The sequence below is a fragment of the Hylobates moloch genome, unplaced genomic scaffold (assembly GCF_009828535.3).
Source record: "Hylobates moloch isolate HMO894 unplaced genomic scaffold, HMol_V3 SCAFFOLD_7, whole genome shotgun sequence".
Taxonomy (NCBI): domain Eukaryota; kingdom Metazoa; phylum Chordata; class Mammalia; order Primates; family Hylobatidae; genus Hylobates; species Hylobates moloch.
The window spans coordinates 80322824-80348880 of record NW_026652282.1 but is presented as its reverse complement, the minus strand read 5'-3'; the positions used below and the strand labels follow the sequence as shown (position 1 = coordinate 80348880).

Here is a 26057-nt window from a genome sequence, read left to right as displayed (position 1 = left end):
CTTCTCAAAAAAAAAAAAAAAAAGTTTAGTAACCCAGCTGTCTTCTTAAGCCAGTCATACTCAAAGCCATAGGGTTATCTTTGCCTCTTGACTACTTCTCTCACTCTAAATTATCTCCAAATAAGAATATGACAATACACTCCTAATTGATTACTTATACTCCTTTAGATTAAATATCCTAATGCGTAACTTTGATTGTGTTCCTCCACTGCTTAAAAACCTTCAATAAATCCCCATTGCTTAAAGAATTGTAAGTTAACACCTTAGTCTCTCATTCAAGCACGCCATGATATGGAGCCAACCTAATTTTCCAGAATTACCCCTATACTTCTATACTATATATATCCCATTTTCTTACTGTACTGTTTGCCATTGTTGAAAAATGCTTTGAACTTTCTTGCCTCTGTTTTTCTTAATGACATTTCTTTTGACTAAAATGCCCACTATCCCCAACTCCAGCTCTCACTGTTGGAATCCCTACTCATCCTTCAGTCTTTTCCTCCATTATTATTTTTCCGATATATCTGATAATGCATGCAAGTCCCATCCTCTGAAGTCACACAATATGTTATTAACACCTCTTGTATGATACTTATTATCTTCTGCCTTATTCTGTAGTCTTTCTGTGCTTTTTATTGTTCCTATAATACACAGGGTCTTATAACTAAGGAAATCTTATCTTAATTATTTCTACATCTTCCCTCACCATGTATAGCATAGTACCTTTTACACAGCAGATGTACAATAAATGAATATTTAGGGGCTCATTTCCTAATCTCTGATTTTGACATCAGCAAAGCTTGTGATCTGGGTTAATATTCAGCTAGTATGCACCAGTACAACCGGAGTCGTTATTTATCACCTGTGTACATTTCGACTATCTGGGGACTGTGATACACCAGTTAATATTTTCTTTTTTCTTTTTTTGAGTCAGGGTCTGGCTCTGTCATCCAGGCTGGAGTGCAGTGGTATGATCTCTACTCATTGCAACATCTGCCTACCGTGCTCAAGCAATCCTCCCACCTCAGCCACCTGAGCAGCTGGGACTACAGGCACATGCCACCATGCTTGGCTAATTTTTTTTTGTATTTTTTTGTAGAGATGGGGTTTTGCTATGTTGCCCAGGCTGTCCTCAAACTCCTGAGCTCAAACGATCCTCTCACCTTGGCCTCCCAAAGTGCTGGGATTATAGGCATGAGCCACCACGCCCAGACTTTTTGTTTTTTATTTAAAAAAAATATTTTCAATTATCACTACTGATATGATAGTCTACCTTGAAATGCCTTTTGGTACTTAACTGAAACAGCACATTCTGCTGAATGGGCTGGAGGCAATATTTGGAAGCTCCTTCTGAGTTACTAAATATGGTAGGTCTTGGGTAGGGGGCACAGGCTCAGAGTGGGCGATTTATAATTTAGGCAACTAATCACATCATTTATTAACATTTTGATTTTTTAATGAAGAATACAGACTATCACCTCATTTTGTTTACATATAAATTTAAAAGCATTACAATTAGATGGCCGGGCACTGTGGCTCACACTTGTACTCCCAGCAATTTGGGAGGCCCAGGTGGGTAGATCACCTGAGGTCAGGAGTTTGAGGCCAGCCTGGGCAATAGGGCGAAACACCATCTCTACTAAAAATACAATTTGGCCGGGCATGGTGGCTCACGCCTGTAATCCCAGCACTTTGGGAGGCCGAGGTGGGCAGATCATCTGAGGTCAGGAGTTTGAGGCCAGCCTGGCCAACCTGGCAAAACACCATCTCTACTAAAAATACAAAAACTAGCTGGACGCGGTGGCGGGCACCTGTAGTCCCAGCTACTCGGGAGGCTGAGTCAGCAGAATCACTTGAACCTGGGAGGTAGAGGCTGCAGTGAGCCAAGATCGTGCCACTGTACTGCAGCCTGGGTGACAGAGCAAGACTCTGTCTCAAAATATAAAAATAAAATAAAAATACAACAATTAGCTGGGCATGGTGGTATGTGCCTGTAATCCCAGATACTGGGGAGGCTGAGGCACGAGAATCTCTTGAACCCAGGAGGTGGACGTTGCAGTGGGCCGAGATCCCACCACTGTACTCCAGTCTGGGCAACAGGGCAAGACTCCGTCTCAAAAAAATAATAATAAATAAAAAATAAATAAGAAGATTACAATTAGAAACACAATGGTAGAGCTCCGTATTTTACATAACAGTAATTCCCATCTATAAGCGATGGTAATGAAAATGGCAAGCAGAGTAGTAAGTACATCTTTGTTGATTGTGGTTGACTCTGATTTTAGAGTTTTTTGGATTTTCCTTTTCTTTTACTTTACTTGGGGGAAAATAGCCTTCGTTATAATTAGGCTTTTCTGCTTTTATCTCATCATGCTGAAGTGGAGGTTGTTGGAAAAGATCAAGGATGTCAACGTTGAACAGGGAAAGTATAAGAATACCAAGTCAATGGGATCTTGGAAAGGAAACAAATCAGGTGCCTAAGAAAGTAAAAATAACAGGGGACTAGCAGGAAAAGATGATCTAGCTAGGAAGGGCTGAGGCAAGGAGGAAATCTGTAAAAGTCCCCGGTTCTGCTTCTTCCAGAAAGAGGCAGACAGAGTTTTTTGGCAGACTTGTAAACTCTGTGCCTTCTGTCCCCACTCCCTCACTTCCAGCTCTTCTACTGATGACCAAGGTGCTTCCCAACCACTGCCACTGTCTGAATTCGAGTTTCGTTTTACCTCTGGACATTTGCTTTGGCTGCTGCCACTTGGAATGACTGCCACAGCTAAATCAAGTGATATTTTTAACCCTCTGTGTTCATGGAGGCACTCCAGCTACAAACCAAAGGAAATCCCAATTTAGATTACTTGGAATCAGTACTACAAAATTATGCAGTTTGTGAATATATTCTTGGTGTTTCACAGTTGACAACACTATATTCCCTTGAGTACCAAACTCACAGAAACCCCATGGAATGATCTCTCTCTCCAAGTACAGTTTTTCTAGAATCAGTATGAGGTGTGAGACTAATCAGACAAGGGCTTTAGCAAATGTGCATTTTTAAAATAAACAGCCTAGAAAAATTATGGCAGTTCTTTTATGGCCCAGAATAACATGTTTTCACTTATCAGCTGCTTAACAGAGAACTGAATTGATACAAAAATTATTTCAGTTCACCTTTCACTGACTACTATTGCTCTGATAGTTTAAGAAAGAGCAGCAAAGGTTTTTATTTTCCTTAAGAGGTGATAGGGGCTTCTGATGGCATGGTAGAACATTCTCATTTACAGACAAAGGCTGCAGATAAGTGGAATGGCTGCCTCATAGTTATAGATGAGTAGTGCTCCTAGTATTCTGCCATGCAGCATTACCTTCAAAATGAATATGAACTTATAAATACAGATTTCCATTCTTTTTTTCCTCCAGCCTTCCACCCTTTTTGTAGGCCATCTACGATGCATTCATACACATAAAAGTAGTCTTATACTCCAATCAAAACACTTGTTTCCTCTCAATCAAATCTTATCTTTAGGCTAATCTCTCAGGGACCATCCATAAATAGCAGAGGCAGAATGTTACCCAATATCCATCAGGATTCAAAATGTGAAAAAGATGAATATAACTTATATTGCCTTCTGCCATCAAGGTCATCACTGCCAAAAGCTTTCCTGGACAACTATGTTCTGGGCCCCATTTCTCTCATTCATTTGTTGCAGTACAATGGTTTTGAGAGCTACTAATTTCCATTAAATGACACATGGTAACTTCCAGTCCAAATAGAGAATATTTTTGGAATTGCAGGCTATTTAAGGCAAATCTTATTAATCTAAATGAAGTAGAGTTTACATGTTGACTATTAATTTTCCATTTTTCATTTACTTCTCCATATAGCTTTACAGCCCATGAAGAGGAGTCTTAAAATCAACATACCTAATTTCTTTCTCTACTTCAAGAAAGATATGAACTACAAATAGAAAACCTTACTGAGAGGAGGTAGACAGTTCAGCCTACTTGGATTATCCTTAGAGGAGCTATTACATTATTTACTTCTACCATAGGGTATGAACAGAGAAAGTGGACAACTTTCTAGTTCGCTTGGGTGAGGGAGGTTGTTTTACTTCTTTTATGATTTTTCTTCCCCTGAGATCTATTTTCATAGTGTGGCTTTAACTGTTACTAATCAAATATAAAAACAAAAACTTTGGGATTTGAGGGGATCTTGGACTATCTGTGCCTCTCCTCCCTTTACTAACATGGATCACAGAGAACAGACTGCACTGCAAAACCAAAATGGTCTCTAGAAACAAGCACTGTCTCAGTTTCCTTACCTGTGAATAGCTAATGGGATGTCCCTAGGGCCAATTACTTTTAATGATTTAATTACATTTATGGTTTTAAATTACTTTCCACCTAAACCACATGCTCATAAAATAACAATTAAAATATTTAATATTAAACACAGTGGGAGTCCTTGTTTCCGATTTTTGTTGTAAAGTCTAGTTATTTGAAGATACATTTACCAAGTTGAAACTTGCAATCATGTAGATGCCTGCTGAGATTTCACACATGAGCTGAGATCAACTGTTAAAAAAAATCTTCATGAGGAAGTATTTTTATTTTTCCTTTTTTTTTTTTTTTTGGTGTTGCTACTTTGCTCTGAACATTCATATTTTACAATACTATGTGAGGTGGAATGTGTTTTACCTGGATTCCTTGGAATCCGCTTTCGACGGTCTCTGAATGCTGCACCTGATTGTAGGGCTTCTAGAAGATTATCCATCACACCAGTCTCATCACCCTCTGGAGAAAGGGAGAAATCAGAATTAATCTTGGAGCAATTAAAGTTAAACTACAGGAAAATAAAGGGAAAAACTCCTGTCAGATTTACATAATATCCCTAAATTAAAGACATATATCTGTTTTAACATAATGGATCCTGTCAGTTTCTGGCACCACAGACTACTTTGCTTATTATGCACCATTAAGCAAAATTCATGCCAATCCCACTGTTCTTTCAACTTAAAGACCTTGTCTTTTGTATTATTGATGACACGCTCAGTATGCAAATAAACAGTAGCTGATCAGCTACTGCTGCCTTCCTGTTAAGATTCTTATAAGATATTCCTAAGCAAGAAACCACTGACCCGGCTTAATGCAATCAATGTGCAGGGCGTGATTTGATGAAGCGGAGTTACACAAGGTTAAATACTGATTGTATTAATACTTTCGGCATTCAACCATCATCTGCGATTATCTTAGAAAACACTATTTGCAAAACACATTTGCATTCAATTCTTACCTAATCCATATCCTTTACCATTTTGAGATGCTGACACTGTATAAAGAAAAGCTGACCACATTATCTGAAAGGCCACATTTTAACTTTTAGAGACATCAGCCAGAGTCCCACTTCCTTTTTAGAATGCTGCTGTGTGTCTAAACTTTTCCTAGGGGAAAGAACTATTAAGGAGCCATGAGTGGGATGCTCAGAAGATGTTCATGGAAATTCCTAACAGAAACAGCATTTAAAACATTTTACCCTACTCCTATCTTTGACAACTCTAGCCATGAAAAACACTTTAAAGATTTGTTAGAGTGTTTGTCTCAAGGTGTCAGTGGCCAGAAAGTCTCTATTACACTGTGCATAATCCCCAGTGAGCTCAGCCTGCTCTTCCTAACTGGCCTAACTGATGAAAAGGACCCTAAATAGGTGGCTACCTTAAGGGTAGCTAAATGTGTGAGTCTGAGGTAGATGACAATTTGCAGGCAAGAGGGTTAAGAGAAGAAGGAGGGAAGAGGGAAAGGACATTGTTTCCAATGCTATTCCAAAGTTAAATCTAAATCCTACTTTGTTTAAAAAATTAACCATGGGGTATGAGATCACAAATGAAAATACATTTTTTTTTTTTTTTTGAGACAGAGTTTTGCTCTTGTTGCCCAAGCTGGAGTGCAATGGCGGGATCTCGGCTCACCACAACCTCTGCCTCTGGGGTTCAAGCGATTCTCCTGTCTCAGCATCCTGAGTAGCTGGGATTACAGGCGTGCACCACCACACCTGGCTAGTTTTTGTATTTTTAGTAGAGACGGGTTTCTCTCTGTTGGTCAGGCTGGTCGCGAACTCCTGACTTCAGGTGATCCACCCACCTCGGCCTCCCAAAGTACTGGGATCACAGGCGTGAGCCACTGCGCCCAGCCAAAAATACATTTTCTTATGGGACAAGAGCAAGCTAAAATATTTTTTGATTATGTTCTGCATTTGATTTGAAACTTCTTCAATATTATAATAATTTATTCTTTTAAAATAAACTCTCTAGGATGGGGTATTGAATGAAAAAAAAATGAATAGAAACACTGAGGTTCTCAGGTCTAATATTTGGTGAAAACAGGAAAAATGAAGTAGAGCCCATTGAGTAAACATGGAAAGGGGATTGTGTAGTTGTAACATTCATTAAGAGGCCAGGCGTGGTGGCTCATGCCTGTAATCCTAGCACTTTGGGAGGCTGAGGCGGGTGGCTAACTTGAGGTCAGGAGTTCAAGACCAGCCTGACCAACATGGTGAAACCCAGACTCTACCAAAAATATAAAAATTAGCCAGGCGTGGTGGTGGGCACTTGTAGTCCCAGCTACTCGGGAGGTTGAGGCAGGAGAATCGCTTGAACTTGAACCCGGGAGGCAGAGGTTACAGTGAGCCGAGATTGTACCACTGCACTCCAGCCTGGGCAACAGAGTGAGATTCCATCTACAAAAACAAAAACAAAAACAAAACAAACAAAACAACATTCATTAAGGTCACAGACACATCTGAAGTATCACCTGCTCTTTTCAATAGAAAAAAAAAGAAGACCTGAAGGTAGTTCGGTATGGCTAGAATGTACCTGGGAGAATTAAATTATATGCAGTTGACACTTTACAGTTGTTAGATATTTTAATCCTCACAACATACTGAGATAAGTACTATATGTATTTCAACTGTGGTGGAGAGGCCCAGGGATGAACTCAGATCAGTCTAATACCAAGCCCAGTACTCTTTGCTCAATAGCTGGCAGAAGTTGAAATGAACTAGGAATTAGTGCCCAGATGATGAAAGATGAAAATTCTATGATATGGGGCTTGAACACTATTCGATAAGCTGACAGTATTCACTAGGTATAAAATGCAGGCCATAAATGTGAACCACATAAATAATGCTAAATATTCCAGTAGTAATATTAAAAAATAAAAAAAGGTAAAATTGATTTTTTTTACTTTTGAGCCAGAGTCTTGTTCTGTTGAACAGGCTGGAGTGCAGTGGTGCAATCTCCGCACACTACAACCTCCGCCTACTGGGTTCAAGCAACTCTCCTGCCTCAGCCTCCCAGGTAGCTAGGATTACAGGCGCCTGCCACCATGCCCGGCTAATTTTTGTATTTTTAGTAGAGTTGGGGTTTCACCATGTTGGCTAGGCTGGTCTCGAACTCCTGACCTCAAGTGATCCGCCTGCCTCGGCCTCCCAAAGTACTGGGATTTCAGGCGTGAGCTACTGCGCCTGGCCAAATTGATTTTTAATACATTAAGTAAACATTCAACCAAATGTATTTTCAAAATGATGTATTTTACATTCTTCTTATCAGACTAACTCTTAGAAATCTAGTACATATTTACTTCTGCACACGTCAATTCAGATTAACTACATTTCAGGCACTCAATAGCCACATGCAGATGGTGGTTACTGTACATGCAGATGGTGGTTACTGTACTGGCATATCAACTACAAACAAAAGGAAGTAACCTGATCAGATTTACTCTTTAGAAAGACTTGTTAGACAGCATTGCGGAGAATGACTCAGAGGATGGTGAGACAAAAGGCAGGGAAATTTTGGCCGGGTACAGTGGCTCACACCTGTAATCCCAGCACTTTGGGAGGCCAAGGTGGGAGGATCACTTGAGGTCAGGAGTTCAAGACCAGCCTGACCAACATGGTGAAACCCCAATTCTACTAAAAATAGAAAAAATTAGCCAGGTGTGGTGGCAGGCGCCTGTAATCCCAGCTACTCGGGAGGCTGAGACAGGAGAATCGCTTGAACCTGGGAAGTGGAAGTTGTGGTGAGCCGAGATCACGCCACTGCACTCCATCCAGCCTGGGTGACAGAGCGAGACTCCATCTCAAAAACAAACAAACAAAAAAAAACGGCAGGGAAATTTTTAGGTGCATAGCGTAATTGTCTAAATAACACATATCCTAAACTAAATAGTGAGCAAAGTGAATGGAGAGGATGGATATTTTGAAGGCATTAATACAGTCAATAGGACTTAGCAGGCAAGAGAAGGAGGGTGAGATTAAGGAGAGGAGTTTAGATGACCAGGGATAAACAAGTATGAGAAAATGTGATCTATTTGATACATCTAAGAAATATATAAGTAGAAATAATGAAAAAGAAGTTGGAAATGTGGGTCTGAAATGCAAGAGTGAACTCTGGGCTGGAGATAAAGATTTGGGTGTCATTGGATGGTGGATGAGATTACCTACCCTGAAAAAGTATATTAGAAGAAGGAGAGAATAGAAGATGCAATTCCAGAGAACCTCAACTTTTAAAAAAATATTTAAGAATTTTTAATTGACAAGTAAAAATTATACACACACAGACACACACATATACATACACACACACACCCAGTATATGATTTTTTTTTTTTTTTTTTTTTTAGACAGAGTCTCCCTCTGTTGCCAAGGTTGGAGTGCAATGGTGTGATCGAGGCTCACTGCAGCCTCCACCTCCCAAGTTCAAGCGATTCTCCTGCCTCAGCCTCCCAAGTAGCTGGGATTACAAGTGTGCGCCACCATGTGCGGCTAATTTTTTTTTTGTATTTTTAGTAGAAACGAGGTTTTACCATGTTGGCCAGGCTGGTCTCAAACTCCTGACCTCAAGTGATCAGCCAACCTCGGCCTCCCAAGGTGGTAGGATTACAGGCATGAGCCACCGCACCTCGCCATGATGTTTTAATATATATAAACATTGTGGAATGACTAAATCAAGCTGTTTAACATATGTCACCATTTTTTGGTAGTCAGAACACTTAAAATCTCTGAGCAATTTTTGAATACACAATATATTGTTATTAACTACTGTTACCATGATGTACAATAGATCTCTTGAGCTTATTCCTCTTGTCCAACTGAAATTTTGTGTCTTTTGACTAATGTCTTCCTAATCCCCTCCCCAGAATCAGAGAAACCCAACTTTTAACAGACAGTCAGGAGAAGCAGAATTGCAAAGAAGACAGGGAAGGAATTTTTAGAGATATATAAGTACAAGAACGTGAGAACAACAGCACAAGTGAAATTTTATGTATCCTTACAAAAATGATAATTATAAAGACTATGTAGAAAAGTAAATATATGTAAATTACTGAAAAAATGTATTTATGATTTACCTAAATAATATGCAAACATAAAAATGTATAACATTATAGATATTGTTTTATTAAAATTCTTTAATGTTATTATATTGTAATTAGATAAAAAGATGGAAAAACAAATATGACAAAAAGTTGAGAGGAGGCTGGGTGCGGTGGCTCATGCCTGTAATCCCAGTACTTTGGCAGGCCAAGGTGGGAGGATCACTTGAGCTCAGGAGTTTGAGACCGGCCTGGACAACATGGTGAAACCCCATCTTTACAAAAAATACAAAAAAAAAAAAAAAAAAAAAATAGCTGGGTGTGGTGGAATGTGCTACACTACACATTAGTCTCAGCTACTCAGGAGGCTGGGGCAGAAGGGTCACTTGAGCCTGGGAGGTTGGGGTTGCAGTGAGCCACGAGCATGCCACTGCACTCCAGCCTGGGTGACAGAGTGAGACGTTGTCTCAAAACAAATAAAGTCAAGTAGGATTAAAAATAAATACCTTTGCTTAATTTAGTAGTTGCCACCTCACTATACTTGTCGAAATATTATGCTAGAGCAGTGTCTCTCAACCTTTTTTCATTATTGTCTTCCTCCCACTGGGAGTCTTTTTAGATATTTTTTCTAATGCTCCCTATTGTTAACACTTAATGCCACAGATATCTTCTACATCTGTTTATGTACCACGGTCCTTTGGAAGGCTAGAAACCATTGCAATATCCAAGATGTTTTTCCACCCACATTCCCAAGAACCAGTACTCATCCCTTTTGGGGTAATATTGTCCCTTCTGAGAACGTACATGCTAAAGAGTTCTGCTAAAAAGAAAATCTTTGTAAATATCACTGATGTATTAAAGGAAAGAAATGTAGGCTTCAGTCCCCCATTACTTTTTCTTTTGCTCCACGATAACTTTCAAAGAAGCTGAGTATTTTTCATAAAACGTCTAACCTTACTGAATCAAGGTTTTATGAATATAATCATGGGATTGATTATATTTCAGTTAGTCTTCCTAAAACAAAATGGAAGTCAACATGATCCTTTGAAAGAAGTTACTCTTCATTTTGAATGCATTTCAGTGAAATTTTGTATATGATTTAATTTGAGGTTGACAGTTCACTTAGAATTTCCAAGTTCACAGAACCATTAATTCTTACTTAGGTGTAATTAGTAGTGAGTAGGTTTTTTTGGTCTATGAGTTCAACCTCAAGAAAAAAAATGTTTATGTGTTTATTTCATTAAAAAAGACAAAAACTTTATTGAACACGTGCAAAAAATGTGTTTTTTACAACGTACAATACCTATTTAACTGAGTGAAAGAGTATCAAGGGAAATTTTTGTAATGCTTTTAGCCACTAAAATAATAACATATGGGCATATCTGAAAGGTAACACTTTAGAAGCAACTTTCTAATCATCCTGAAAGTCACAGATATTACTAAGGACTTAGGTGGGCTGCATGCAGTCTGTGGGCTTTGCATGAGCTACATATCATCATATCAAATAAAAGGCATGGGTTGTACCTTCTTTTTCATGTTTCCCATAGTATTTGTCATTTAGTACATGCCGAATGTCTGCTGCTTAATTTTCAGTATCAGCATTTACTTGTGTTGTGTTGTCTTAATTTTCACAAAAGGGTTTGGAGATGATACAGATTACAATTAGCACTAGGTAAATTAATTACCTCTGCTATACCTTTGTGCAAGCCTATTCCCTATTGGCTAGCACATACTTACTTACAGACAATTCTCTATGGGTTTCTCACATTTCTGCACATTTTGTGAACAGAGGCACTGATGGCCTTTTTCTGTACTATCTTTTCAAGGATGTTTTTACAGAAAACAACCTTGGAAGATACAGTGTCTTCCTCTAGAGAAGACGACAGGTTCATTTGCTTTGCAGACAGGTTATATCTCCCTCTAGGAAAAATGTCAGGCAGGTTTGTGTTCAGTCCATTATAAAAGATTTGGGTTCCCTAAGCATGGGATTCTTCAGCAATGACACAAACCCACCGTGAGTGCAGCATCCACCTAGGTTTGCCTCCCCAACCCTGGTCTAGGTTTGCTTTCCAACTCTGGGGGTTGGAGGGCAAAGGAAAACAATGTTAACGTGAAGCTCATATTACTTGCTGTGTCATGAATAACAAGAGTTATGTGTCTCTGACCCAAGAGTCTTGTGTGTTCTGCCAGCATCGCTGAAACTGCAGCAGGCTAACTTGTTGGCATGCAAGTAGGGCAAAATCTCTGACCCTTCATAGTTTTTGAAACTACTCTGTGCTCTCCTTCCTTTCTATCAAACATTATTAATTAGAATACCCCTTACTCCTCTAGGAACTTAAGCACTAAGTGCCCTGGACTCTCTCATTCCCTAAGACTGTATTCCAGTTTATCACACCTTGAAAATTACTAAAGTAAAGCCAATACTATAAAAATCATTTCCTAAAAAACAACCCAGGCATAATGGTTTTAATTCACTGTTATAGCCTCCTTGAATTCTAGATTGTATAATTAAAGCTTTCTGCAAAAGTTGAGCTGCTCAAAGTTGAAAAAAGTTGCTATGAACCAATCACTGTTAAATGATCCCATAGAAGCAAAAGGCTTCTTACTGAAAGTAGGACCCTTCCATGTGAGATAATACTTACACATATGAAATCATTTTTAAAAATAAAACTATGCTTTCTGTGGGCTTGAGGAGTTGGGGAAGATTTCATGGAAGAAATGGGACTTAAGCCTCTGAAAACATTACATTTCTAGAGCACTTTATTATAATTTCATGTAAAAGACACAAAAACAGATTTAAAAAAAAAACCAGATCATACTGGTTCACAGATAATAAAATCTAAATATCTGAACTCCTAGTGCACATACATGTGCACTCTGTGTGTGTGTGTGTGTGTGTGTGTGTAAATTTACAAATGTTGAAATGGAAAGATACTAATTGTACAGTTTGAAGAGTCTTGAAAAATGCATAGATCCATGTAACTACCACCACAATCATGATATTGAACATTTCCATCTCTCTAGAAAATTCTCTTTTGCCCACTCAGAGGAAACATATGTCTGAATATCTATCATCATATATTAGTTTTGTCTATGTATATCACATAATTTTAAGGGGGTAAAAAGAGTTGAGGCCACTTTGAATCAGCATAGCCACCTGAAATAAAATATGGATGGTATCCATGATAAAGCATGAGGAGAGAAATAGAGTTGAAAGATACAGGAGTTACAGTTGGATAGGTAAGATCAGAGCAAAGTTCTAAAGGAGCTTGGATATCATTTTAAGAAACTTGAATGTGCTTCAGTGGACTCTAAAAGCCCACTGATTGATCTTCAACAGGACAGTGATGTGACAAAGGTGGCATTTAAGATCAGACTCACAGTAGCATGCAAAATGGACCAGACTGGGAGAGAAATCAATTATATGACAAATACAATTTAATTTGCAGTGACAAATATTATTCTGCATAGAACTCTAGGTAAAGTCAGATGGTCAATTTGGTCATTATTTGTAAAAGAATAAATAGAAATGTAAAATTGTTTTGTAAGCAAGGTCATCAGCAGTAGTAAATGGAAGTTGACAGCATAAGAAGGCGATGACAAGTGGCGTGCAAGAAAAACCAGTGCTAGATTCAATCTTTTTCACAGTATCTATCACGGTCCAGATTAAGAACGTGCTGCAAGATATACAGATTTGTAGATAACACAAAATTGAAGACTGCTTATTTATTAAAGAAGAGCAAAATAAAAATCCCTTCTCTGAGATCTAACAAACATGAAGGCCCACAGCTGACAAATAACTCTTAGAATTTAACATGAACCAATAGGAGATAATAAAGACTAAGTAAAAGGTTACCACAATATGGTGAAAATAACACATTGTTCTGCAAGACTTTAATATCTATCAGTAAGAGTAATAGTAAAACCATAAATGAATCAGAAATAAGAGAAATCAAACCATTTGGCAAAGAACTGTGTCAATAGTCATCAACTTATATTTCAGTCCACAAGCACCTAGAAAGCCTTTAGCCGACAAGAGGATTTTGTTAGTTTGTGGTTTAATTGGAAGTGAGTGAAGAATGGAGTTAATGGTGACTTGGAAAATCAACAGATGGTAACTAAGATAATAGTCGATGAAGTTATTTACAGCCAGAAAGTGTTTAAGGAAATCAAGATATTCCAAAGAGATTAGAAGAGGACATAAATAGAAAGTATAAAGTTCTATGGAAAATAATGAAGGCAGATGCTCTTATTCAAAAGAAGAAAACTTTCAAGACAGAAAAGAGGACACAGGAGCTTAGAAGAAATTACCAGAATCCACAGGATGAGCTAGGGGCAGTGTAGTAATTACATGATGTGGCAGTTGAAAGTTTGTAAAACAAAACAGAAAAACATTACATTCCCAGGTTGAGGCCTTGCACAGTGGTATCCACCAAAAAGAAAATTAATCTCAGAGCAATTAAAGTTAAAACCATAGGGGAAAATGTCGGTTAGAGGGTTCATTCATTCGATTATCTCATCTCCTTGCCAGAACAGGTAATTAACAGTTTCCTATAGTGAGGTAAATCATCAAATCCCAGATAAACTTCATGGTGAATACTACTGTTCCTAAATACTTTTAAAATTAATGCTTTAGGTACATTTTGCCATGGAATAAATACTGTATTAGGGGTCATAAGTGGATATTATACCCCAAACTGATAAATGATGAAGGATGGATGAAGTGATTTCTCCCAAAATGTCTACATGGTAGGTGTTACCTAAAAGTTTGTTAGGGGAACTGAATTGGTGAGTTAGCTTTCCCTAATGTATGTATATCTTAAAGAGAAGCTTGTTATTTCTAATGGTAGAGTTTCAGTGAAGAAACATTTCAGCCAAAGGCACCTTTTGACACTTTGCATAAGGTGAGAGAGTTTGATAGCAAATGGTGGTCAAAAAAATGTTTATGCTTATTCATTTTTTCCCAGTTACCTATATGCTAGAAGATTGAGAGATGAAAATTACACATTCTATAAATAAACAAACACCCAATAAACCTGAATGTTAACGCTTACCAGAAAAACCACTGTTTATGCCTCTGGAAAAAAAAATCTCACATTCGATATTTTAAATAATTAATATTTCAAAGAGACCTTTGAAATACTCTGTGTGTCTTATCAGAATCAATCATTTACTAAGGGCATGGAAGGCTTGTGAAGGGAAAAGTAAGCAAAAAAACAAACTTGGAAAAAGAACAAATGTAACTCAATTCAAAATGATATACCAAAGTAATCTGAGTTTAATCTCTGAAAAGATAAAACAAAGATGTCTTTGGAGGTAGGAATATTAATAATATCTACCATTTATTGAATGCTTACTATATGGCAGGCAGTATTCGAAGAGATTTATATTGAAATTTCCACACCAACCTATTTTATTGGCCAGGTAAAGAAACTGAGGGTAATTTGGGTGAATTAACTTGTTCAAGGCCACATAGTTGTGAAGTGACAGAACCAGCATTAGGACCCCGAGACGCCTTGAGTAGAGGAAGTCAAACTACATTTCTTGTGATTAAATCCAGCCTATCGGCTGTTTTTTAACAGCCCATGTGCTAAGGATGATTTTCACATTTTAAAAAGAATAATATTTCACAAAATTCAAATTTTAGTCCCTATGTTTATGGAAACACAGCCAAGATCATTCATTATGTTTCGTTTATAGCTGTGTTAATGCCACAACAGCAGAGTTGAGTTGTTGCAATAAGAGACCTTATGGCCCCCAAAGCCTAAAATATTTACTACATGGCCCTTTACAGAAAATGTTTGCCAACCCCTGCTCTAGAGCATATACTGTCAGCGACAAGCATATGCTAATTGCTGGGTGTGGTGGTGTGCACCCGTAGCCTCCACTACTCAGGAGGCTGAAGTGGGAGGATCTCTTGAGCTCAAGAGTTCAAGGCCAGTGTGGGCCAACATAGTGAGATGCTGTGTCTTTAAAAAAAAGAAAGTCATGCTAGGTACAGATATGTGTAGATCTCACAATCTGCTTTTGAGGTGCTGAAGGACCTTGGCAAGGGCCAGCCACATCAGTAAAACAAGGCCTCATCACAGGTGGAAGGCGGGAAAGAACATCAGCATTCGATATAAGTCTACTTGCAATTGAAATGCTTCCATTTGGAGAGCCAAAGCCAAGAATGACACAAGATAATGAAGCAACAATTACACATTCATTTCTTTCTGAATTTACATTTTAGAGACCATAAAGTCCAGCTCCAAAAGAACAGTCACAAAAAAGAGAAGAGAGGTTTTTCAAAAGCCAGGGGGAAATCTGCTTTTCAAGTTTTGCTTTGCTGTCTGAGACTGCCTCTGAATAACACTGAATAAACTCAGCTTCTCTACAAAAGACCTAGCTCCTTACCTATGGACTTCAACTAGATTGCCATCTCAGAATATAACACCATAAAATATAGCTAACCATCTTCATAAGACACACAAACACAAGCCTAATCAGGAAGGTGAGAGGGAAAGGACACATTCTGACTTCCAGAGCACCATCAGGAGATCAAATGTATATCTGTGTCTTCTTCAGTGCCAAGCACAGGAACAAAGCAAGTATGGGACGGAAGCGGCTTTTCAAGAACTGTTCTCATGAGAGTGCAGTCAGGTAACTGTAACAAAAGTGACACATGAGAATAGTAATGGCAGCCCACGGAGTATAAAAATGTGGCAAATGAAGGAACTGGTACTCTTAATTTGCTGATACTTGGAGTGCAGGGAATGAGTTGACAAGTCATCATTTGGTAATCCAACTTTTGAATCCTAATGTTCTTCTTTCTTTCATTATCAAATTAAATAATGAATCAATTCCCCTGCCAACTTCTTGCATAACTGCAGGAAGGCAAAACAGTAGATCCCACCTTATCCAGTTTCAATTTCCATGGCTTCAGTTACCCACAGTCAACTATGGTCTGAAAAGATTCCATGGAAAATTCCAGAAACAAACAATTCATACACTTTAAATTGCATGCCTGAGTAGCATGGTGCCCTTTGTTCAGTGTCTCCATGCTACAGATGCTCCTTGCCCAGGAGTCAGTTAGCCACCATCTCAGTGATCAGTTAATTGTCGTGGTATCCTGGTACTTGTTTTCAAGTAACCCCATTTTGCTGAATTGTTTTATTTTATTATTGTGGTTGTTAATCACTTACAGTGCCTAATTTATAAATTAAACTTTATCATAGGTATGTATGTATGGAGAAAAAAAAAACGTTGTATATAGGGTTCAGGCACCCACTGGGGCAGGGGCGGGGGGCGGGGTCTTGGAGTGTATCCTTCTCAGATAAGTGGGGGCTACTGTAACAACTTTATTCTATTTTTTACACAGGAACTTAACTGTTTCTTATTTTTATTCATTATTTTTTTGAGACACAGTCCTGCTCTGTCACCTAGGCTGAAGTGCAGTGGTGCGATCTCTGCTCACTGTCGCCTGTGCCTCCTGGGTTCAAGCGATTCTCCTGCCTCAGCCTCCTAAGTAGCTGGGATTACAGGCAGGTGACACCACGCCCAGGCTAATTTTTGTATTTTTAGCAGAGATGGGGTTTTGCCATGTTGGTCAAGCTGGTCTCACACTCCTGACCTCAGGTGATCCGGTGTTCATTATTTTTAAAGTACAATAAATCTCGTGTGTGTGTGTGTGTTTGTGTGTGTGAGAGAGAGAGACCACCTTATTTCTTGAATGCACACTGCTGCAAACTTATGTGTCCTTATTACAACCACCCTTTTCAAATTGAGGAGTGTATCATCCTTTTCTTTTATATGATGATATTATATATTTTTGCTTTTTTAAAAAAGCAAAAGTAGTTTGAAAAAGGGCATGTATAACTGTTAATAACTAGTTTATTGAGAAGTCTTATCTCAGTGAGGGTATGAACATAAAATTGTTTTTTGGTTTTCTTCACCATTGCTCCCAGACATACAATGTCAAATCTTCCTTTCAAGTCCTTTTAATAACAGCTTGGGAAGATTCCATAACTATCTGGTTGTAGTTTAATTATTAATCTTACATATGCTTCAAAGTGTTTCCCTCCCACATTGCTGGTTTGTCTTTCGGACCCAGGTACCTGAAGAGGCAAATGGGTGGCACCATTCACTTCCCCTGCCCCTCTTTTTCCTTAGAGAAATTAGATCCACTAGTGGCTTGGGGCAGGGAAGAAGGAGAAGGAAAAGAGGGAGTGTCTGTTACTTAATTGGCTACTGCTATAACCCTTTTGATAAACATGCTATATGGCTTGCAAGAAAACAAAGATGAGGGGTTAGTATAAGGATATATGCAGAAGTAAAGAAGAAAAGGAAACAGGTTTCAGCAGCTGCATGGTCAGACCTCACAAAGAACCCAAGGATCATTCAAGATATAACCACAACTCTCCCTCCAGGCACAATAGTCCTAGTGACTCATTAATGTTATCACTTTAGTATCTTGATGTCCATTCTCCCCTACTCATGAGCTCTACCCATGTACACCTACTCTTAGTATCTGTTTTAATTTTCTCTTCTACCATTTACCAACTAATTTTCCATCTTTGTGTCTTTGAGTCCAAACTCCCTAAGAAAAATAATCAAATTGATTCAACCAGCACAGAACAGCCTTTTGGAAGAGGTGTATATTACAGGCTATCTTTTACAAAGTAGAGCAGCCAAAGTAGGCTGTTTTTCGGTCAAGAATCAATCTCTCGTCTAATGTGAAAGTAGTGGAGGATGACATGGTACAAAACATGGTCAGCAATGTATAAAGCCTGTCTCTTGTCACTAGCTTCAGAAAAACAGCTGAAGGTATATGCTTCTGATACAGATTATCATGACTCAATACTGTAATCTACATTTGATGTAACAAGATGGAAGAGGGAAGGATTTACCTTTAAGCCTTGATCTAAATCCCTCAATAATTTCTTAAGGGCAGTTCAATAATCTCCTCCAGGAAATAGCCAGTCTGACTCTGGATTCTTTCTCAATTAACTAGAATGTATTTGTGCTCCTAGCAGTCTTACTGCTGTCTGTTGATAAAACTGAAACAAGCTGCTGAAAGATAATTATTTAGAAAACAGGCCAAGGTGTCACTGGATATGCCGTTTCTTGGATTCTGAATACTCATTTCAAAGTTCTATTCTGTCCATGGTGGTGATCCTTAATCACATCCATTTTTTCTTAATTATACTTTAATTCTAGGTACATGTGACAACTAGGTTTGTTACATAGGTATGTATACCATTTGTGTTTAAACATTAAAAATTCTCCCTCCCCCCACCCCACAAACTTCCCGTGTGTGATGTTAAACTCATTGTTAGATTCCCACCTATGAGTGAGAACATGTGGTGTTTGGTTTTCTGTCCCTGTGATACTTTGCTCAGAATGATGGTTTCCAGCTTCATCCATGTCCCTACAAAGGACAAGAACTCATCCATTTTTATGGCTGCATAGTATTTCATGGTGAATCTGTGCCACATTTTCTTAATCCAGTCTATCGTTGATGGACATTTGGGTTGGTTCCAAGTTTTTGCTATTGTGAATAGTGCTGCAATAAACAAACGTGTGTATGTGTCTTTATAGTAGCATTATTTATAATCCTTTGGGTATATACCCAGTAATGGGATGGCTGGGTAAAATGGTATTTCTAGTTCTAGATCCTTGAGGAATCGCCACACTGTCTTCCATAATGGTTGAACTAGTTGATACTCTCACCAACAATGTAAAAGCGTTCCTATTTCTCCACATCCTCTCCAGTATCTGTTGTTTCCTGACTTTTGAATGATGGCCATTCTAACTGGTGTGAGATGGTATCTCATTGTGGTTTTGATTTGCATTTCTCTGATGGCCAGTGATGATGAGCATTTTTTCATGTGTCTGTTGGCTGCATAAATATCTTCTTTTGAGAACTGTTTGTTCATATCCTTTGCCCACTTTTTGATGGGGTTGTTTTTCTTGTAAATTTGTTTAAGTTCTTTGTAGATTCTGGATGTTGGCCCTTTGTCAGATGGGTAGATTGTGAAAATTTTCTCCCATTCTGTAGCTTGCCTGTTCACTCTGATGGCAGTTTCTTTTGCTGTGCAGAAGCTCTTTAGTTTAATTAGATCCCACATGGCTTTTGTTTTGGCTTTTCTTGCCACTGCTTTCGGTGTTTTAGTCATGAAATCCCTGCCCATGCCTATGTCCTGAATGGTATTGCCTAGGTTTTCTTCTACGGTTTTTATGGTTATATGTCTAACATTTAAATCTTTAGTGCATCTTGATTAATTTTTGTATAAGGTGTAAGGAAGGGATCCAGTTTCAGCTTTTTTTTTTTTTTTTTTTTTTTTTTTGTGACAGAGTCTCGCTCTGTCGCCCAGGCTGGAGTGCGGTGGCACGATCTCCCGCTCACTGCAAGCTCTGCCTCCTGGGTTCACACCATTCTCCTGCCTCAGCCTCCTGAGTAGCTGGGACTACAGGTGCCGGCCACCATGCCCAGCTAACTTTTTATATTTTTAGTAGAGACGGGGTTTCACCATGTTAGCCAGGATGGTCTCGATCTCCTGAACTCGTGATCGACCCGCCTCGGCCTCCAAAAGTGCTGGGATTAGAGGCGTCAGCCACCACGCCTGGCCAGTTTCACCTTTCTACATATGGCTAGCCAGTTTTCCCAGCACCATTTATTAAATAGGGAATCCTTTCCCCATTTCTTGTTTCTGTCAGGTTTGTCAAAGATCAGATGGTTGTAGATGTGTAGTATTATTTCTGAGGCCTCTGTTCTGTTCTATTGGGCTATCTCTCTGTTTTGGTACCAGTACCATGCTGTTTTGGTTACTGTAGCCTTGTAGTATAGTTTGAAGTCAGGTAGTGTGATGCCTCCAGCTTTGTTCTTCTGGCTTAGGATTGTCTCGACAATGTGGGCTCTTTTTTGGTTCCATATGAACTGTAAAATAGTTTTTTCCAATTCTGTGAAGAAAGTCATTGGTAGCTTGATGGGGATGGCACTGAATCTATAAATTACCTTGGGCAGTATGGCCATTTTCACAATATTAATCTTCCTATCCATGAGCATGGAATATTCTTCTATTTGTTTGTGTCCTCTTCTATTTTGTTGAGTGGTGCTTTGTACTTCTCCTTGAAGATGTCCTTCACGTCCCTTGTAAGCTGGATCCCTAGGTATTTTATTCTCTTTGTAGCAATTGTGAATGGGAGTTCACTCATGATTTCGCTGTTTGTCTGTCATTGGTGTATAGGAATGCTTGTGATTTTTGCACATTGATTTTCTATCCTGAGACTTTGCTGAAGTTGATTATCAGCTTATAGAGATTTGGGAGTGAGATGATGGGATTTTCTAAATATACAATCATGTCATCTACAAACAGGGACAATTTGACTTCCTCTTTTCCTACTTGAATACTCTTTTTTTCTTTCTCTCATCTGATTGCCCTGGCCACAGCTTCCACCACTATGTTGAATAGGAGTGGTGAGAGAGGGCATCCCTGTCTTGTGCCAGTTTTCAAAGAGAATGCTTCCAGTTTGCCCATTCAGTATGATGTTGGCTGTGGGTTTGTCATAAATAGCTCTTGTTATTTTGAGATATGTTCCATCAATACCTAGTTTATTGAGAGTTTTTAGCATGAAGGGTTGTTGAATTCCGTCAAAGGCCTTTTCTGCATCCACTGAGATAATCATGTGGGTTTTTGTCGTTGGTTCTGTTTATGTGATGGATTATGTTCATTGATTTGCATATATTGAACCAGCCTTGCATCCCAGGGATGAAGCCAACTTGATCATGGTGGATAAGCTTTTTGGTGTGCTGCTGGATTCGGTTTGCCAGTATTTTATTGAGGGTTTTCACATCGATGTTCATCAGTGATATTGGTCTAAAATTCTCTTTTTTTGTGTCTCTGCCAGGCTTTGGTATCAGGATGATGCTGGCATCATAAAATGAGTCAGGGAGGATTCCCTCTTTTTCTATTGATTGGAATACTTTCAGAAGGAATGGTACCAGCTCCTCTTTGTACTTCTGGTAGAATTTGGCTGCAAATCCATCTGGTCCTGGACTTTTTCTTCATTGGTAGGCTATTAATTATTGCCTCAATTTCAGAGCCTGTTATTGGTCTATTCAGAGATTCAACTTCTTCCTGGTTTAGTCTTGGGACGGGGTATGTGTCCAGGAATTTATCCATTTCTTCTAGATTTTCTAGTTTATTTGCATAGAGGTGTTTGTAGTATTCTCTGATGGTAGTTTGTATTTCTGTGGGATCGGTGGTAATATCCCCTTTATCATTTTTTATTGTGTCCCTTTGATTCTTCTCTCTTTTCTTATTAGTCTTGCTAGCAGTCTATCAATTTTGTTGATAATTTCAAAAAATCCAGCTCCTGGATTCATTGATTTTTTTGAAGGGTTTTTTGTGTCTCTATCTCCTTCAGTTCTGCTCTGATCTTAGTTATTTCTTGTCTTGTGCTAGCTTTTGAATGTGTTTACTCTTGCTTCTCTAGTTCTTTTAATTGTGATGTTAGGGTGTTGATTTTAAATCTTTCCTGCTTTCTCTTGTGGGCATTTAGTGCTATAAATTTTCCTCTACATGCTGCTTTAAATGTGTTCCAGAGATTCTGGTATGTTGTGCCTTTCTTCTCACTGGTTTCAAAGAACATCTTTATCTCTGCCTTCATTTCGTTATGTACCCAGTAGTCATTCAGGAGCAGGTTGTTCAGTGTCCATGTAGTTGTGTGGTTTTGAGGGAGTTTCTTAATTCTGAGTACTAATTTGATTGCACTGTGGTCTGAGAGACAGTTTGTTGTGATTTCTGTTCTTTTACATTTGCTGAGGACTGCTTTACTTCCAACTATGTGGTTAATTTTGGAGTAAGTGTGATGTGGTGCTGAGAAGAATGCATATTCTGTTGATTTCGGGTGGAGAGTACTGCAGATGTCTATTAGGTCTGCTTGGTGCAGAGCTGAGTTCAAGTCCTGGATATCTTTGTTAACCTTCTGTCTCATTGATCTGTCTAATATTGACAGTGGGGTGTTAAAGTCTCCCATTATTATTGTGTGGGAGTCTAAGTCTCTTTGTAGGTCTCTAAGGACTTGCTTTATGAATCTGGGTGCTCCTGTGTTGGGTGCATATATATTTAGGATAGTTAGCTCTTCTTGTTGAATTGATCCCTTTACCATTATGTAATGGCCTTCTTTGTCTCTTTTGATCTTTGTTGGTTTAAAGTCTGTTTTATCAGAGACTAGGATTGCAACCCCTGCTTTTTGTTGCTTTCCATTTGTTTGGTAGATCTTCCTCCATCCCTTTATTTTAAGCCTATGTGTGTCTCTGCACGTCAGCTGTGTCTCCTGAATATAGCACACTGATGGTCTTGACTCTTTATCCAATTTGCCAGTCTGTGTCTTTTAATTGGGGCATTTAGCCTATTTGCATTTAAGCTTAATATTGTTATTTGTGAATTTGATCCTGTCCTTATGATGTCAGCTGGTTATTTTGCCCGTTAGTTGATGCAGTTTCTTCCTAGCCTTGATGGTCTTTACAATTTGGCATGTTTTGCAGTGGCTGGTACCGGTTGTTCCTTTCCATGCTTAGTGCTTCCTTCAAGAGCTCTTGTAAGGCAGGCCTGGTGGTAACAAAATCTCTCAGCATTTGCTTGTCTGTAAAGGATTTCATTTCTCCTTCACTTATGAAGCTTAGTTTGGCTGGATATGAAATTCTGGGTTGAAAATTCTTTTCTTTAAGAATGTTGAATATTGGCCCCCACTCTATTCTGGCTTGTAGTTTCTGCTGAGAGATCTGCTGTTAGTCTGATGGGCTTCCCTTTGTGGGTAACCCGACCTTTCTCTCTGGGTGCCCTTAGCATTTTTTCCTTCATTTCAACCTTGGTGAATCTGACAATTATGTGCCTTAGGGTTGCTCTTCTTGAGGAATATCTTTGTGGCGGTCTCTGTTTTTCCTGAATTTGGATGTTGGCCTGCCTTGCTAGGTTGGGGACATTCTCCTGGATAATATCCTGAAGAGTGTTTTCCAACTTGATTCCATTCTCCCCGTCACTTTCAGGTGCACCAATCAAATGCAGATTTTGTCTTTTCACATAGTCCCATATTTTTTGGAGGCTTTGTTCATTTCTTTTTACTCTTTTTTCTTTAAACTTCTCCTCTCGCTTTATTTCATTAATTTGATCTTCAATCACTGATACCCTTTCTTCCACTTCACTGAATCATCTATTGAAGCTTGTGCATGTGTCACGTAGTTCTCATGCCATGGTTTTCAGCTCCATCAGGTCATTTAATGCCTTCTCTACACTGTTTATTCTAGTTAGCCATTCGTCTAATCTTCCAACGTTTTTAGCTTCCTTGCGATGGGTTTGAACATCCTCCTTTAGTTCAGAGAATTTTGTTATTACCGACCTTCTGAACCCTACTTCTGTCAGCTCGTCAAAGTCATTCTCCGTCCAGCTTTGTTTCATTGTTGGAGAGGATCTGTAATCCTTTGGAGGAGAAGAGGTACTCTGGTTTTTAGAATTTTCACCTTTTCTGCTCTGGTTTCTCCCCATCTTTTTGGTTTTCTCTACCTTTGGTCTTCGATGCTGGTGACCTAGATATTTGGTTTTGGTGTGGAGTGGATGCCCTTTTTATCGATGTTGATGCTATTCCTTTCTGTTTGTTAGTTTTCCTTCTACAAGTCAGGTCCCTTAGCTGCAGCTCTGTTGGAGTTTGATGGAAGTCCACTCCAGACCCTGTTTGCCTGGGTATCACCAGCAGGGGCTGCAGAACAGCAAACATTGCAGAACAGCAAATACTGCAGAACAGCAAATATTGCTGCCTGATCCTTCCTTTGGAAGCTTCGTCCCAGAGGGTCACCGCCTGTATGAGGTGTCAGTAGGCCCAAACTGGGAGGTGTCTCCCAGTTAGGCTACACAGGGGTCGGGGACCCACTTGAGGAGGCAGTCTGTTCTCAGAGCTCAAACACTGTGCTAGAAGAACCACTGCTCTCTTCAGAGCTGTCAGACAGGGATGTTTAAGTCTGCAGAAGTTTCTGCTGCCTTTTGTTCAGCTATACCCTGCCCCCAGAGTTGGGGTCTACAGAGGCAGCATGCCTTGCAGAGCTGTGGTGGGCTCCACCCAGTTCGAGCTTCCCCAGCCACTTTGTTTATCTACTCAAGCCTCAGCAATGGCAGATGCCCAACCCCCTGCCAGGCTGCTGCCTTGCAGGTCAATCTCAGACTGCTGTGCTAGCAGTAAGCAAGGCTCCGTGAGCGTGGGGCCTGCTGAGCCAGGCACGGGATATAATGTCCTGGTGTGTCATTTGCTAAGACTATTGGAAAAGCTCAGTATTTTGGTGGGAATGTCCCGATTTTCCAGGTACAGTCTGTCATGGCTTCCTTTGGCTAGGAAAGGGAAATCCTCTGACCCCTTGTGCTTCCCGGGTGAGGTGATGCCCTGCCCTGCTTCGGCTCACACTCTGTGGGCTGCACCCATTGTCTAACCAGTCCCAATGAGATGAACCAGGTACCTCAGTTGGAAATGCGGAAATCACCATCTTCTGCGCTGATCACGCTAGGAGCTGCATACTGCAGCTGTTCCTATTCGGCCATCTTGGAATGGAATCCACATCCTCACCATTCATCCTCAGTCCCATTTCAGGTCTAAATTATCAGCTACCCTCAAACAATGTTATTTACAAGATTTTCCATCATCTCAGATTTAGCATGTCTAAGACTTATTTAATCATGCACAAATTCCCCACCCAACCATACCCCCAATGACTTCTCATCCCAATTTTTTCATTTCTGATTATTCCCCAGGCTTGGAATCTATGCATGGTCTTTGACACTTTTTCATCTCCAAATTTAAACTGTGACTCAGCTATACCACTTCTTCACAGGCAAAATATTTCAGAATCAGAGTTTCCTCTCCAACATTATCACTCAACCCTTAACCTGGATTACTACTACATGGATTAACTTGTTGAATTCCCTGTTTCTAGTCTCTCCCATTACTAAACTATAAGTTTAATCACATCATCCTCTTTTCTAAGATTCAATGTGTATCAGATCCAATCCAAACTACAATGGTTTTATAATTGCTTCCAAACATTTTTCTTTGGCTTCTTCAACTCCCGCTGTTAGGCTGCTTCTCTTTATAATTTTGTACATACCCTGAGTGTTCACACCTATACATCTTCCTTCATGTGCTTAATTTAGGAAAGAAAAGATACACGTAAATTCTAAAAAATAGCAAAAGAAAAAAAATCAAGCCTAGATACTTTACACTTGCCAAGTTTAAATGAATATTGCTTTTAGAAAGACTGCCACATAAATATACTTTAGCTCACCAGATCTATTCAAGGAATCAAATGAGGGAATGAGTGCTTTAGAAACTTAAATGTTCTAAATTCAGGTAATTTAGACAATTTTTACAAATACATATTAATAGTATTCTGTTCTAATAATTAAAATTCAGGTAGACCTTAATTATATACTTTACTATGTAAAAGAGAAGTTGTTCTCCAATAGAAAACAACTAACTTCAAAATAAATAGATAAATAACTTCCTAAGGCATATACTCATAGTAAATTTAACATACTGCTGCTACCATTTAATTGAATCTAACCTTTAAATTAAAAAAAGAAGATGGTATACTACAACTAATATGATAACTGTATATTGGGTGGTATTGCCTTTTGGTGTTTCAAACAATCAAGGCAACACTAACCTCTTCATTA

At 39.0% G+C, this 26057-nt stretch overlaps 1 protein-coding gene across 1 annotated transcript in view; it reads right to left on the bottom strand.

The window, feature by feature from the left end:
* DIAPH2 (diaphanous related formin 2) overlaps positions 1–26057 on the bottom strand; it is an 880788-nt gene that overhangs the window by 187129 nt on the left and 667602 nt on the right. The window contains exon 31 of the mRNA XM_058441333.1: positions 4687–4782. Coding sequence (XP_058297316.1) covers positions 4687–4782 — 96 coding nt within the window. The remainder of the gene's footprint in view (positions 1–4686; positions 4783–26057) is intronic.